Raw genomic sequence first — 16176 nt, forward strand, 5'->3', positions numbered from 1 at the left:
CAATCTGCTTTCCCCCCCCCCCCCCCCAGTTCCTCTACGCGAACGCGAGATAGGGCTCGCGAATGCGAAGCTTTGCTAGCTTGCCCTTCGCGAACGCGTATGCCCAATCGCGAACGCATAGAACAAAAGGGCCCAGTCCAAAACTTCTTCTGCGCGAACGCGTGAGGCCCTTCGCTTTCGCGAAGAACAACACCAGCGCCAGTAAACCAGCAACAACAACTTAGCCAAACTTGGTTTGAAACCACCCGGAAACACACCCAAGGCCCCCGGGACTCCGTCCAATCACACCAACCAATCCCAAAATATGAAATTAACCTGTTTGAGGCCTCAAATCACACCAAAACAGCATCAAAACTACGAATCGACGATCACAATCCTTCTTTAAACTTTTAAACTTTCAAACTTCGACGAACGCGTCTGAATCATATCAAAACATTCCGGAATGAGGCCAAACTTTGCGTGCAAGTCATAAATCACAATACGAACCTATTCCAAGGCTCGAAACCCCAAACGGACATCGATAACATCAAAATCTACTTCAAACCAAACTTATGAAACTCTTAAGCCTTTAAAATGCCAACCTTCCATAATAAGCGTCGAAATGCTTCCGGACCACCCGATACTCAACCCGAACATACGCCCAAGTCCGAAATCACCATACGAACCTATTGGAATCTTCAAATCCCGATTCCGAGATCGTTTACTCAAAAGTCAAACCTTAGTCAATTCTTCCAACTTAAACTTCCGAAATTAGAATTTTCTTTCCAAGTCAATTCCGAACTTCCCGAAATTCAATTCTGACCACACGTACAAGTCATAATACCTGAAGTGAAGCTACTCAAGGCCTCAAACCGTTGAACGACACGCTAGAGCTCAAAACGACCGATCGAGTTGTTATAATTGTACAAAAACTTTGTATTCTTAATACACTTCTTAATTAGTGTTGTGTTGGTCGATGCGCATTCCCAAACTTTAAATCTCTTCTTCTTTGTTTTTTTTTCTTTTCATCTTAGGTGTGGAGATCTACTATGAAACTGCCTATTTACTCCGTCTGTATCATATTATCTGTCGTGTTTTTGTTTTACACGCCCTTTAAGAAATATTAATTAGGAAAGGGATTAGACTATTTTACCCTTATTTATGTCTTAAGATAAAACCTCTCTTTATTGAATATTTATTCTATTTACGTGTTATTTTCATCTTCAAGAATAATTATTACTAAAGGTAAAAAAGAAAAAAAAAAATTTTACCGTGAACTTCTAAAATAGCAAATACTTCCTCCGTCTCATATTAACAGTCATGATTATTAAAAATAATTATCTCGAATTATTTGTCATTTTAGAAGTTCAAGACAAAATTGATTATATTTTTCTTTTTTTACCTTTAGTAATAACTATCCTAGAAGATTACAAAACACCTTAATTATGGATAATTTTATTCAAATACCAAGAAATCAACCTTGTTATATTAAACACTTTAATCATGTTTATACTAATGCAATCAATACTGTAAATACCGAAAATCTTTATTAAGTCTATTCAAACCAAAATTCTGCTACAGTACATGATAATGAAAGAAAATTTTCAAATCACTCGTTTGAAAATATTTTGAAGGAAAGATGAATTTCATTTCATGCAATATCTGTTGGAAGAGTTAATTTTACTGATTTGTTAATTTTATCTTAGGTGTCTCTTCATATTTTCTACAAAGACAATCAATTGCATTCACATTTAGTAAAAATATGGATAATGTCATTGATTGAGATGACACATAAATTGAGAAAATATTCAATGAAAAAAGATTAAATATTAAAACATGAATAAGGGTAAAGTAGTCACAATCTCATCCTAATTAATTTTTCTTAAGGGGCGTGCACAAGAGAATCATGACACATAATATGATATGAAGGGAGTAATTTAAGACAACTATTTTTAGTGACCACGACTAATAATATGAGACGGAGGGAGTATTAGACTAGCTATTTTTGGAGTCAGTTGGGATACAATAAGAAATTAGATTTTATTGATTTGCTATGTTCCTTCAAAATTATTAAATTTATCGTTTTTTCGCTTATACCTGATGATTTCGACATAATAAATATCATGTGTGACTCTTAGAATTTTAAAGGAGCTTTTGACAAAATAGAAATTAAGTGGGGCGTCAATGCAAAAATGTATTCCTTCTACTCTTTTTTTTGATATACTTGAAACTTTTTAGTTTAATTTTTATCCTTTTTAGCTTTGTTGGTATGTTCTTATAGTCGTAGGATTGTCGACATGTTTAAAATCATAAATTACAATTAAAATACTTTTAATATATTGTAGAGCTCTTTTTTATTTTTTTATTTTGTACCCAAGTAAACCACGTAAAGTATTTATGATGATAAAAATCAATTAAAACTTAAAAGTAAGATTTCTTTTAAGGATCTTTACACAAATAATCGGTTGGATTCATTATTTACTTTTTCTAGCTGACATACATATATTATATATTAATTATATACAATTATACACATATTATATATAAATTATATTTATATTATATATTCATCAGCTATTTTTAATTTAAGTATTTGAATGAATGGTTATTTGGGTTAATTCTTTTTTTATTTTTCTTCTCCTCTCTTTTTCTCCATTACTTCCAAATCATTGGACTATGAAGCTCCCGTTTGGCAATGGATTTTGTCTTCACTTTTTCAAAAAAAATTAAAAATATTATTTGTTTATGAAATATGATCATGTTTGGAAAAAAAATTCAAAAATTTTCAAGTTCCAAAAAAGTGGTTTAGGGCAGTTTTTGGGTGATTTATTTCACTCACAAAACTCCAAGTTTTCTTCAAATAAAATGCATGTCCAAACACAACTTCAATTTTTAAAAATTATTTTTGGCAGAATAGGCTAGTAGACACTTGTACTTGTTCGCGTTTGTCATCCCGGTCCTTGTACTCAACGAAGTTTCATTTAGGAACTTATAATTATTCAGTCAGTATTTTGAACTCCTCTGACCATTGACCAAGCATATGTGACAACTTGATGACTGAGTTGTACAAAATGCGTATATTTCACGCGTATAACGAGCGTGAATGTAAAAATTTATATTAAAAATGATTAAAAGAAAAAGAAGAAGACAAAAGAAATAAAAAACAAAAATATAGGACCCGTTTGGCCATAGATTTTGTCAAAATATATTTGGAATTTTTTTGACAAATGCATGTATGTTCATAAATTTTATCCATATTTTGGCAAACCCAAAACCCCAAACCCAACCCAAAATATTACTATTATATTTTTAAAAAAATTGCCTCAAACTTTTATATTTTATAAAAGAGTCCACCATTTATTATTTTGTAACAATGCTGCTTCGTCTTCTCGGTCATTTGATAGTGTATTATATAGTTCATTATAAAAATGATAATTTTGTACCAAATTTATTTATGTTCAGGACTATGGTTTACGATAATATAATGAATGTTATTGATGAATGTACTATTGGGTATTTGTGATAGTTTTTAGAACTTGTGGGTATAAGTCATGTTTCATATTTTTTCAGAAAAAAAAAAAGTGAAATATGTTTTGAAAACTAATGTCCAAACACATTTTCATCTTCAAACCAAACTTCACCCAAATCAGATTTTTCAAAATAAATTTGGGAATCTATGGTCAAACGCTAGCATAATATGTTTCTTTCTCATTTTTTCCTGTGACCCACCCCTTCCCTTGTTTTTTTTCCTCTTTATCCCCCTCCCTTTCTCGTTCTTCCCCCAGCCCCGTTTTCACATGTGACCCACCCCTTCCCCTATTTTTTTTTCCTCTTTATCCCCCGCCCTTTCTCGTTCTTCCCCTAGCCCCAGCCCCAGCCCCAGTCCCGATTCTTTTTTTTCCCCTTCTCGTTTTTCCCCAGCCCCTGCCCCATTTCTTTTTCTTTTTTTCCCCTTCCTGTTCTTCCCCAGCCCCTGCCCATTTTCTTCTTTTCTTCTTTTTAAAATATCTTTCATAGATCTGATTTTGCTTTGCATGGCCTAGTTAATTATATGTTTGCCATTGTTTGTTTGCTTTGTGAATATTTGTTTTCAGTACAAAATAATGTAATTTGATTGATAGAAATCTTTAATTTTTATTACTCTTGTATGGTTGTTGTTATATAAGGCTGAAGTTAAATTTACTAAAATATTAGGAACCCTTTTCTGGGAAGCAAGATCTTAACAGGGGAGAGAGCGGGATTTAAAGCTAGTGAAATCGTGAATGAGTAAAGGAATGAAGATGGGCGAAAATGGCGAGAAGAGTAACAGAATTGAGTTGCTACTATGATTGGCCAATTATGTTTTAGAGAGAAAGAAAAATAGTGGAGATAAGGTATTCAAGGTAGAGGTGGGATAAGGATTCTTATGGAGAAATTGGGAATGGGAGAGTACCCTTCATGGTGTTATCTGATGGCTAGACTCAGGCGATGAGGTAGTACAATAAGGAGTGAATGATGGTGGAGAAGAAAGAAAAATAAAGAAAAGATTTTTAAAAAAGAGGGAGGAAAGATAAAAGGTTTATTTTTTTCCATATAATTTAAAAAAAAAATGTTGATGTGGCATATTTTTATCTTATGTGGATTCTAGCACCATGCGATTAAGGGACACACAACGTCAGAAGAGTTTAAAATATTAACTTTGAACAAGTGTAAGTGCCTCGATAAAACTTTATTAGTTATAGGGACCGGGATGACAAATGAGAACAAATACAAATGTCTATCATGCTATTCTGCCATTATTTTTCAACATAATTTCAAAAACTCTTTCTTCAAGTTTCAATAAAATTTATATGTACAAAGGCTAACGAAATATAGCTGAGAGGGTTAAAGTGTTCCATTCTAAAACTTCAAGGTGCTAACAAGTTGAATTTCATTTTTATTTCCTGTACTTTATTGGGTAAAGTGAACGCCAATTTCAAGTACAGCTGCACACCACATTAAATTTGTCTTCTTTTTTCCACATTATATTTGTCTCATTTAGTCACTCTTAGTACACTTCTGAAGCTAAGCTAGCTCTGTTGAAGGAGCAAAAGAGCAATAAGAGGAGTTTTTCTAACAATGGAGAAAGCTTTAACTAAAGTTGGGAGCATTAAAGTTGGAAGCTTTTGGCTAACCAAGAAAGCTAAAGAAGAATTTAACAATATCTCTGGAGATATCAATGTATGTTTCCCCAATTTCTTCATTTTTTTTAAAATCAAGATTTCACCTTTTCTTGATTTTTGGTTGTTATTACTTCATTTGGGACATTCTTGATTTAGTATTTTGATTCTTTAATTGTATTCACTGAACCCCTTTTGCTCATTTTTTAATTGAACATTTAATTCTTTGCCCCCCTTATGTTCTTGAGTGTTGGTTGCCTAAATTGAGAAACTTCAATTAAATTGAGAAATTCTAATGCATCACATTGAGAAGTGTTTATCCTAGTTTTGCATTTTGCCATTTTATGCTACAGTGTTAACTTATTTCTAATGAAGAGATGCTCCATCAGTCCATCTTAGAGTTCTAACTTCAGTTCCCTTTTTGTTCTTAGACAGTTTAATATTTATACAAGTTTTGCATTTAGCCATTTTATGGACCAACTGCCAGAAATTTTGTCACAACACTTTGATGGATCTAGTTGCACTCTCATCCGCAATTCGCTTACTTTGTATTATTATTATTATTATTATTTTTTTTTTTAAACTTTGTTTTAGAAATTTTACCAAGAAATACAAGTGAGAAAGGAAGGTACTTAAAGTCAAGTTTGTGTTACCTTCATGGGTTCGAGCCGTGGAAGCGGTCACTAATGTTTGCATTAGGGCAGACTGTCTATATCACACCCTAGAGTTGCGGCCCTTCCCTGAAATGCCGGATGCTTTGTGCACCGGACTGCCCTTTTTTACTTCTTTGCAATTATGCCTTCTTTGATTTTTGGGTTGTATATTAGTCACATTTATATCCAGAAACATGGTTAGTAGCCGATCCCAACTGGACTGAGGTGTAATTGTTCTTGCTGTTAAAGTAGTTACTTTCAGTTTGTTCTTATGTTTTAGGATGGTAAATAGGGCGATCACGCTTTTAAGTACTTATCCTCAAAATGTAGAATTATGACGGCGATTGTGGAAAATTCCTAATAGGAAATAAGAAAGATCAACAATCTCAAGGTCTCTAATATATGCTCATGTTGGTTAGGCACTTAGGCTACCAGCTTAGGTAAAATGTGAAGACACTTCCTTTTTAGGTGCTTTTTTCCTTTCATATCTGTCCATCTTGGCTAAGTGTAGATGTAGGCATTGCATTTGAAAGAAAAATCAACGCAGTTGACATGCTAAAAACCAGAATCAGATTCTCGATCGTTTTTCTCTGGATTTCAGCTTGTTTATCAGCCATCAATTAGCAATCTTGCGTGTATCATCAAAAAGAGATTGTACTATCATCTGATTGTCCTAACACTGAACTCAAAACCTCGATCTCTTTTAACTTCAGCAAAGTGCACTTAACTCGATTTTCAATTTATTGTTGCAGAGCATCTCAAGTACTGTTGAAGAGAAGGCGAAGTGGATCTTTAACAAGTTAAAAGGTGCATATTCATTTTGCAGTCTTGTAGTCACTTATCTGAGTATCATAGTTTTTCTTATGGGCATATTGGTTTGGGCAAGTACATAGTAGGTTTGGTTCTATGTTGCCCGGACTCTCCAAAATGCTGCCGCACCTATGTCGGTTCCTCCAAAAATGCAATACTGTTGGAGGATCCAACATGCACCTGGCAACATTTTATGAGAGTCCGAGCAACATAGGTTTGGTTCATGTTAATGAGCAAAATGAATTATAAGAAAAATTCTTTTCCCCTACTCAGGAACGCCTATGAAGAGTTTGCCAGATCTTCTACGAGAACACAATCTCCCACCTGGCCTTTTCCCTCAGAACGTAACTAGTTTTGAATTAGACGACTCCAAATCAAAGCTGACCGTTTACCTTCCGTCACCATGTGAGATCACCTTCAAGGACGGCACTTTGATTAGGTATGCTACGAGGGTAAAATGCATTCTACTTAGAGACAAGCTTATAGGCATAGAAGGAATGAAGACCAAAGTCTTAGTATGGGTGAAGATCACAAATGTGTCTGTCGAAGGCTACAGGTCGGAGAAGGTTTGGTTTACTGCAGGTGTAAAGAAATCAAGGCCAAGAGAAGCTTATGACATTCCTCGCGATGCAGTTAGAGTTAAAGAGTTTTGAGAGTTGGATTAGTCATACAAGAATGAGTCCTCAACAATCAAACGATTTTTGAGTAGGCTATGTATTGATGATTTCTTGGTCACTTCTCGTCGTAGCAGAATCGCTCCAATAAACACTTCCGGAAAGGGATATATTGAAACATGTTACAAGTCATCAAACATGGAACATGCAAAATGCTTTTTAGCAATTTAGTGTACTCAACTAAATTGTAATTGCAGCTGTATGGCCAGAGGTCTAGTATATTTTTCTGGAATTGCTACTGGAACTTTGAAATGCTATTTATGGCTTATATTTGAAGAAAATTATTCAGTTGCCTCATGTTATGGGAGTTTTGTTGAGTTGTTGAACTAATTCCTAAGATGGTTCTCTTTAATTGTCTTTTGAGTGACAGCCTACTGAAAAACCTCAATCAAAGTGCTGTTCAGCAAGTTTGTACTGTTGGGAGTCGTTTGGTTGGAAAATAAGTTATCCCATAATTAATTATCCCGGGATCAGTCATCTCAGGATCAGTTATCTCACCCTCCCATGGGGATAAAAAATACTACAATCCCGGGATTAGCTATACCACGATTTTATCTAACCAAACGTGTGATAAACTCATTTCAAATTTAATCCCGGGATTAATTATCCCTTTTCCCTCGTACCAAACGAGCCCTCAGGGGTCATTTGGTTGGGAAGTAAGTTATCCCAGGATTAATTATCCTGGGATTCGGTATCCCGAGATTGTTATCTCACCCTCCCACAGGAATAAAAATAACACTACAATCCCGAGATAACAAATTTCAGGATTAGGTGTGTCACACTTTTATCCCAACCAAACTTGGAATAAATTCATCTCAAATTTAATTCCGGAATTAATTATTTCTTATCCATCATACCAAACAAGCCCTTATTCTTTAGCATTCTTTAGGCTTCGGATATGAATAAATTTCAGGTTAGATATTTACATGCACTCAACTCAATCTGATACTTGCATGCACTCGGTGCAGACACCTAAAGAATTAGTGCTGATGTGTTTTATATATAAGATTTATCACTTAGTTACAATCTATCCATCTCTCTCTCTATATATATATATAGAAAGCGGGGCCCAAAAAATCGTGGCACCTCTTATCAATAATTATACATATTTTTTCTTTATCACAAATTTTTGGAGCTTTTCCCTATTTTACCTATTTATGTGCAACACTAAAAAACGAAAAGTCACTTTAATTGCGTCTCTTCCTCTTATTTGTTCCAATACGGCAATACATCGTTTCACTCCTCTTGCTCTTCCATTGAAACGCTTTCAGCGGCTTCTTTCTCTTCTTTACTTACTTCAATAGGTAAATTCCCTTTTTCTCTTTCTGAGATTTTTAGGTTTTCTTTCATCTTGTCCTGTTATTTTGTGTGAATTATATCAAATATACTCTATTTCCCTTTTTGAATTTAGGTTAATTGTTGCAATCAAATGTGCTTCTTTTGGCTATTTTTAAGATTATTTATGTGATTCTTTAATCTTTGACGAAATATTCATAAATTGCGTTCTTACACTTTGAGGATTTTAGTTTCAATTATTTCAGTTGGACTTTTCTGAAAATAAGTCCTGCAGTCTAACGGACTAAAGTGTCAGACCCTTCCACTCCTCCGGTTGTTCTACCAAAAGCAAAGACGAAAAAGGAGCAGAGGAAAATAAAAATTTATACAAACTGTTGCCGGAGATGTAAACAAAAATATCGGAATGTTTGGTAATTCTCCATGAATTATTCTAAACTAGAAAGGAAAAGTTGTACCAATTGGTAGCCAGGAGATGGAAAAATCTCAAAAAGTTCGGTATTTGTATATGAATTTCCTGTCAAAACTTTATGACTTTTGAAATCTATTTAGTTCTGTTAGGATCGGGAATCCGGGTAGTGCAGAATATAGCCAAACAACGGTATAATGGCAATAACAAAGACAATGAAAGTTGATAACAACGACAATTAAAGTAGATAAAGAAGACACAAATTTAACGTGGTTCGGTTAAAGTGACCTACGTCCACAAGTGGAGAGGAGCAATTTACTATAACAATAAGAGTACAAAAGAGAGTACAAAAGAGAGTACAAAATTAGAGTAAATACTCTAATTAATCCCAAATACCCTAAGGGAATAACCTCACAAGATCACTCCAAAGAAAAGGTTCACACAAGTGCTTCCCAACACTTAACTCTCATACAAAACACTCTTAATAAAGGAAGAAAGGAAGAAACAAGAAATAAAGACTAAGTCTTGTTGGTGTGTCTAAAATGAACTAATGACCTACCCTTTTATAGGCAAAAAAGTATTGACCTCTTAGGTGTAAAAGAAGAGATACAACTTGTGCAAATGATGTTCAACACACAATGCAATATTTTTGGGTCCCAAAGAATATTGCCAACAAAGTCTACACTTTGCAAAGTTGCTTATGCTTATGTGAGATGAACTCCATTTGACAAAATAATGGCCATATTACAAATCTCTACCTTAGCCTAATTTTGGATGATATAGTAAATTTGCTCCACCTTCTCCGCAAAAGCCCCAATGGCCATATGTCAAAATTTAATGCCATCAAAATCATACAAATTGTCTGATACCGAAACTGTAGTAGTACCTATAACAGTGAATCCCAATAAAGTATACAACGAACCAGATCTGTGTGCTTTCATGATCAAACGAGCACCTTGAAAAATTTTCAGAACTCCACCTTCACCAGTGAATTTGCACCCAAGGGATTCTAAAGTGCCTAGAGAGATGAGATTTTTCTTCAACTCAGGAACATATCTAACATCGGTGAGAGTTCTCACCACATCATCGTGCATTCTGACCCGAATTGTACCTTTGCCAATAACGTTACAAGTAACATTGTTACCCAATTGGACAACTCCACCTGCAACTGAATCATATGTAGAAAACAAGTCCCTACTAGGACACATATGATATGAACAACCGGAATCTAAAATCTACTCATTGTCTAATCTGAAACTAGTTTCAATTGCTAAAAATATAGTTCCCTCAATCTCATCAGTTGCTACACTAGCTTCGGCGGTGTCAGTATTTTTGTGATCATTTTTTCTTTCTTTGTGTTTTTCTTTATTTTTCAGTTTATAGCATTCAGAGATATTGTGACCTTTCTTATGACAATAGCGACACTCTAAATTATTGTATCTAGAATTGGAGTCGGATTTGCCCCTAACAAACAAGCCAACTTCCGTTTGAGTTCTACTAGCTTCCCCAGTAATATCACTATCTATCTGTTCTTTTGATTTTAAGATAGATTTAATATCCTTATAAGAGATATTATCCTTTGCATAAAGCATAATATCTCTTATATGCTTAAAAGATGGGGGTAGAGAACAAAGCAGTAACACAGCTTGATCCTCATCTTTAATTTCAGCATCTATATTACTCAAATCCATAAGAATGGAATCAAAGGTGTCAAGATGAGAGAGAATAGAGGTACCCTCACTCATACGAATTGTATAAAGCTTCTGCTTCAGGTAAAGTCTATTTTCCACCGTCCTCTTCATATATAATGTTTTCAATTTTTCCCACATGCCTTTAGCTATGGTTTCTACAGAAACTTCACGTAAAACCTCATTTGAGAGATTTAAAATAATACTTGCTTTTGCCTTTTTATCTATGATGGCAAACTTCTCGTCCGTCATTTTATCCGGCTTCTTCTCATTTCCTTGCAACGCCAAGTCTAAGCCATCCTGAATTAGGATAGCTTCCATCTTTAATTGCCACATTCCGAAGTTTGCTCTTCGTTCAAATTTCTCAACATAGGTATTTGTTAGAGTCATTTTGGCTATTGAAACTAACCCGGTTAGATCCGGCTCTGATACCAATTTGTTAGGATCGGGAACTCGGGTAGTGCGGAATATAGCCAAACAACGGTATAATGGCAATAACAAAGACAATGAAAGTTGATAACAACGACAATTAAAGTAGATAAAGAAGACACAAATTTAACGTGGTTCGGTCAAAGTGACCTACGTCCACAAGCGGAGAGGAGCAATTTACTATAACAATAAGAGTACAAAAGAGAGTACAAAATTAGAGTAAATACTCTAATTAATCCCAAATACCCTAAGGGAATAACCTCACAAGATCACTCCAAAGAAAGGGTTCACACAAGTGCTTCCCAACACTAACTCTCATACAAAACACTCTTAATAAAGGAAGAAAGGAAGAAACAAGAAATGAAGACTCAAGTCTTGTTGGTGTGTCTAAAATGAACTAATGGCCTTCCCTTTTATAGGCAAAAAAGTCTTGACCTCTTAGGTGTAAAAGAAGAGATACAACTTGTGCAAATGATGTCCAACACACAATGCAATATTTTTGGGTCCCAAAGAATATTGCCAACAAAGTCTACACTTTGCAAAGATACTTATGCTTATGTGAAATGGACTCCATTTGACAAAATAATGGTCATATTACAAGCTTTAATATCATTCAGAAAAGATTTAATACGATTCAAAGGATTTATTTTTTATTTTTCTTATAACTACTTTTTCTGATTAGTCTTTGTCACTTCTGCTGTAGTATGAAGATCGAAAATGCTGGTTGTTCAAACGTCACCCGCATTATGGTAAGCCACCTTTGTTGGAGTTTTTGAATTCTTTTTATTCAGTCAATTAATTACGTCTCAATCTCGAAATAGTTGAGGTCAATTAGATAATTCTTCTGTAGAACTGTTATACTATACATATTACATAAATGCATTGAATTTTTACTCACAATATATGTAAAGTGAAACTTAAATCCATTTTGATTAGTCTCAATCTTTTTGGTTTTAATGTTGTGATATTGGTAATATACAAAAACAAGAAATTCTTCTAGATACAGTTCGAATTCGTACAAATTTGAACCTTTAATCAAGAAACCTTACATCTTCTATGATGGTCGGTGCATTATGGACTATGATCTCAGTTCATTGAACATTTTGATTTAAACGCATTTCCCACAAAATAAAAATATTTTGGCTTAGCCTTATGTGAATCCTGTTTGCAAACATGAATTCTTTCTTCTTTTCACTCTCAACCCAAAATTCTGTTATGTGTGTGAGTAAAAACATAAGTCTTAGAGTTTATCAAAAACAGAAAAAGGTAGAGGACAAGGAAGAATCGAGAAAGGACAAGCAAAAAAGTAGGACTCTGTTTATGATACATATCTAATGTATGCCCTTTTATCTACATTCAATGGAGAATTTGGTCTGGCAGGTCTTCTATGCAATTTCTACTTCTGGTAGCAAAACTATGTACAGGAGTACTCTTGAACATGTAGGTAAGAAGTTAACTTTCATTTCAAAGCATCTAATCGTATCTGATGAGATCAAGTTGCGCGTTTTTGTGCTATTACTATGAAGGAATGTAACTTTTTCCTACTGTCAATTATGTTTGGTTGAGACAGACTACCTTCGGAAAAGAAAGAGTCGTATGGTTTTGCTTGTGAGTTCTATATATCCTTCTTTTATTCTAGACAAAAAGTGACATATCAAAATACTTGATGTCAGGAATCTCAGTGACGTCTTAAAAACAAAACAAAGTGATTGCTCGGCCTTGGAAAGATCATCACTGTTTGGGAGGACACTATCTGTTATTACATTCACTCTTCAACCAAGGATAGTTGCTCAGGAGTTTCAATATCTTCTGTGGAATTTCATAGCTAATAATTTACTTGCTGAAAATGATTTCTATGTTGTCATTTTCTCTATCTTTTCATCATTCTTTTTATCTTGAGAACCTTATAGTTATTTAAGAGTATGAATATGTTGTTCCCAAATCTTGTATGCTGGTGGAGGAAGATATAGGATAAGTGTACTTTTGAATAGGGAAGTGGGAGCTTTATTCATAAATTTGTGATTAAAATTTGATCGCCAAGCAAAAACCTTTATGGTAACCTTTTGTATCAATGAGATTATTGTTTCTGTTTGTTTCCATATTGTGCTATTTATTTTCTGTTAATGCATCTTTCTGGATCTCTCTGTATTATTTTGACTGTTGGAAAAAAATTGCTGAGCATTTGAAAATATTGTTTTGTTATTTGGTCTTTATGTGTAGGAAACATATATTTTGGTTTAGTTTGTAATCTTTCAAGTAATTGGAAGTAATACATATATTTTTTTTTGGTTCAAAGAAAATACAGTATATCAAATGGTTGATAACCATCTCTAATAGTTTTATCAGAGTATATTTTCTCACTTTTAATATATGTTGCTAATTAATACTCCTATTTTATATGAAAAGTTTATATTGTTGTAGTTTTAATACGATTGTTTTTTGTTACCTTATATTGTATGGTTATTTTTTCTTTTAATTTATATATTTAATTTATGAGTTCACCTTCATAACTTATACCTTTTCATCTTCTACTAACGCTCTCATATTTTAATCTTCATAACTCCCAAATACTGGAGTTTTTTGTTCTTTAATCAGTTTAGGAATATAAAGCTAGAGGGTTGAGATGGTCTGGTATTGCTAAAAGGAACAAAACAACTGGGAGAGTTTGGTAGGATGGCCAAAATATTTTTTTTCCTTTGAGAATTTTCTTTGTTTTAAATTAATATTGTAGATGTTATCATTGTTGACGTGAAATTAGTTATATGTTGTGTGGAGCGTTAGAGCTAATTAATCAAAAAAAAGTATTTATATTTATGATTTAATCTACCTTAGAAATTAATTTTTGTATGCATACATGAAATTTGTTCTTCTACCTTTACCAATTTACTAAAAAGATCAATAAAGTATCTTGTAAATAAAATTTTAACGGCCGCGCGAAGCGCGGAAAATATCACTAGTTAATTAATATATATTATTACCTTAATATATCAGTTGATCATATAAATTTATATAGTTTGGTTTATGCACCACGTCCGAGTAAATATTTTATATCAGATGTTGATTAATTTGAAGTAATCTAACACATTTGTATAAAATGAAATTAGCCTATATCTATGCTTTGGAGTAATTACTCCTATGTATTTTTAAAGGGAAAGGGATCAAATTTACCTTTCTACTTTTAAATATTATCTATATTTAACTTCCGTTATACTATAGGAATAAAATTAACCCTATTGTTAGTAAAGTTTTAAAATTTGCCCTCAACCCAACGAAAAACCCCAATTCCCTTAGTAAAGTTTTAAAAATTGTCCTCAACCCTAACGGAAAACCCCAATTCCCATATTCTTTTTATTTAAGGCACTTATTTATACATGCAAATTTAAAAAATATTTTTGAATCTTGTTGCAAATTCAAAGATGTCGCTGCATGACTTATTGCTTGAATTTTGCAGGACGAAAGCCAAGTTTGATAACTTTTTAGAAAGGATACAAAGGTAATCAAACTTCACGTTTTTCTTGAATCAATTCATCTTCTTGAATATCAATTTCTCCTCTAATAACTATACGGATCATTTTCATGTTTTCCCTCCAAAGTATAAGACTGCTACTTTTTTGGTACATGAAATCTTTCCAATTCAGGGAATCCAGAAAAATTGCACAGAAAAATTGCATTCTCTTCAATAGATCATATATCATACCCTTAAGGTTCAAGTTTCGAAGGGTGTTGGATATTTAGTTCGCCCTCATTGATTCTTTCCCTCAAGAATTAACCCTTTTGAGAATCTTGTTTCTCGGACTGCAAAGATACATTACTATTCACAACCAAGGAATTAGAAGACAAGTATCATTACCAGATACTATTTGAAATATGGTCAACTAGCGACATTTACACAATCAAGCAATTTTCATTTTGAATTAGTGGACAATAACTCTTGGAAAGCAGTTCGACAATGTATTATTTGCAAACTATTTCCTCAGAAAGTGTTTCTTGTGTGGATGATGCTGATAAGATCTTAGCAAAAATAATAAATGTCCAAAAATTGAGATGTGAAGTTTCGAAATTTGATGGTACGTTTCTAGCATTTACAAATTTCTTTTGGTCCTACATTAATCTCAATTAATCAGTTGAAGCTCCCACTAGACCTCAAGAAATTGATATTGTTTATTTTTTGCATACATCTTAATGAAGTCACGACACTTTCAAATCTTGAACTAACCGACTATGAGTTACCATTAGTTCCACTATATGGAATGTGAAAGTTGCGCAATTCGCAAACTTAAATTGTTAAAATTAGAAAATCTTTCTTTTTTGGAATGGAATGTCTCAGTTGTCTAAAGATGCTAATATTGTAAGGTAATCCCTTCTTGCTTTGGATACCTACCGTCTCTAAATCCATCGAGGTAAAGTCAAAATATCAGCTGTAGTCACCAAGGAAATGCATGTTGAAGAGATTATATATTCCGGTGCTATTCATACTATGGACGGCTCAATAAAACTAGTGGCTAAAGCCAAATTTAATAAGAAGCCCTAAACTTTTAACCAAATACAAATATAAAAAAGTTAATGATGTCTTTTTCACTTTTTGTTTATAGGATAGTAGTCTTGAAAGAGATTAAGTTTTAACTTCAAATAGTAATATTATTATAATATTGGTAAAATTTAATTCAGGTTAGTAAGATGTTAGCAATGTATTTGCAATGTATTACCTTGGATATTGTTGTAAAAATATTATTTACTTATAGAAAAATTTGAGTAGTTTACTTCAAAATTCTAAAATACTTTTACTGTTAAAAAGAAGATGGTCTTTCTTTCTTTTTTTCATAAAGATTCCATTTCTTTTTTCTAATTTATAAATTTCAATATTATCAAAGCGAAAAAAGAATCATAAAATTTATGGGGCCTTAAAATTGTGAGGCCTACAACAAAGGTTTTACTAGCCTTTCCCTTGAGCCACTCCTGCTTCATCCACAAGTAGAACAACGATATTCCAACACTCCGACCTTGAATTGGTCATCAGGTATGGTGTTTTTTCCAATGAAACTGAAGTTAAACATGTTTATTTATACACCTAGCTAACTTATTGATGATTTGTTTTGACACCCT

General features: G+C 33.3%; 1 protein-coding gene across 11 annotated transcripts; it reads left to right on the top strand.

Moving 5' to 3' along the window:
• The first annotated feature begins 4934 nt into the window (after positions 1–4934).
• LOC107772190 (uncharacterized protein At5g01610) lies at positions 4935–13172 on the top strand. 11 transcript variants are annotated; one of them, XM_075247784.1, is made up of 8 exons: positions 4935–5178; positions 6523–6577; positions 6854–8558; positions 10333–10465; positions 10626–10728; positions 11777–11822; positions 12454–12517; positions 12747–13172. In XM_075247784.1, the coding sequence occupies exons 1-3, from the start codon at positions 5077–5079 to the stop codon at positions 7231–7233; spliced, it is 537 nt and encodes a 178-aa protein (XP_075103885.1). In that variant the 5' UTR covers positions 4935–5076; the 3' UTR covers positions 7234–8558; positions 10333–10465; positions 10626–10728; positions 11777–11822; positions 12454–12517; positions 12747–13172. The 11 variants fall into 11 exon arrangements, with proteins under 11 accessions (XP_075103885.1, XP_075103887.1, XP_075103893.1 ...); XM_075247786.1 differs by having other exon boundaries at positions 10401–10465; positions 12439–12517; XM_075247792.1 differs by having other exon boundaries at positions 10401–10465; positions 12439–12513.
• Positions 13173–16176: the final 3004 nt, after the last annotated feature.

The sequence above is a fragment of the Nicotiana tabacum genome, chromosome 24, assembly GCF_000715075.1.
Source record: "Nicotiana tabacum cultivar K326 chromosome 24, ASM71507v2, whole genome shotgun sequence".
NCBI classification, from domain to species: domain Eukaryota; kingdom Viridiplantae; phylum Streptophyta; class Magnoliopsida; order Solanales; family Solanaceae; genus Nicotiana; species Nicotiana tabacum.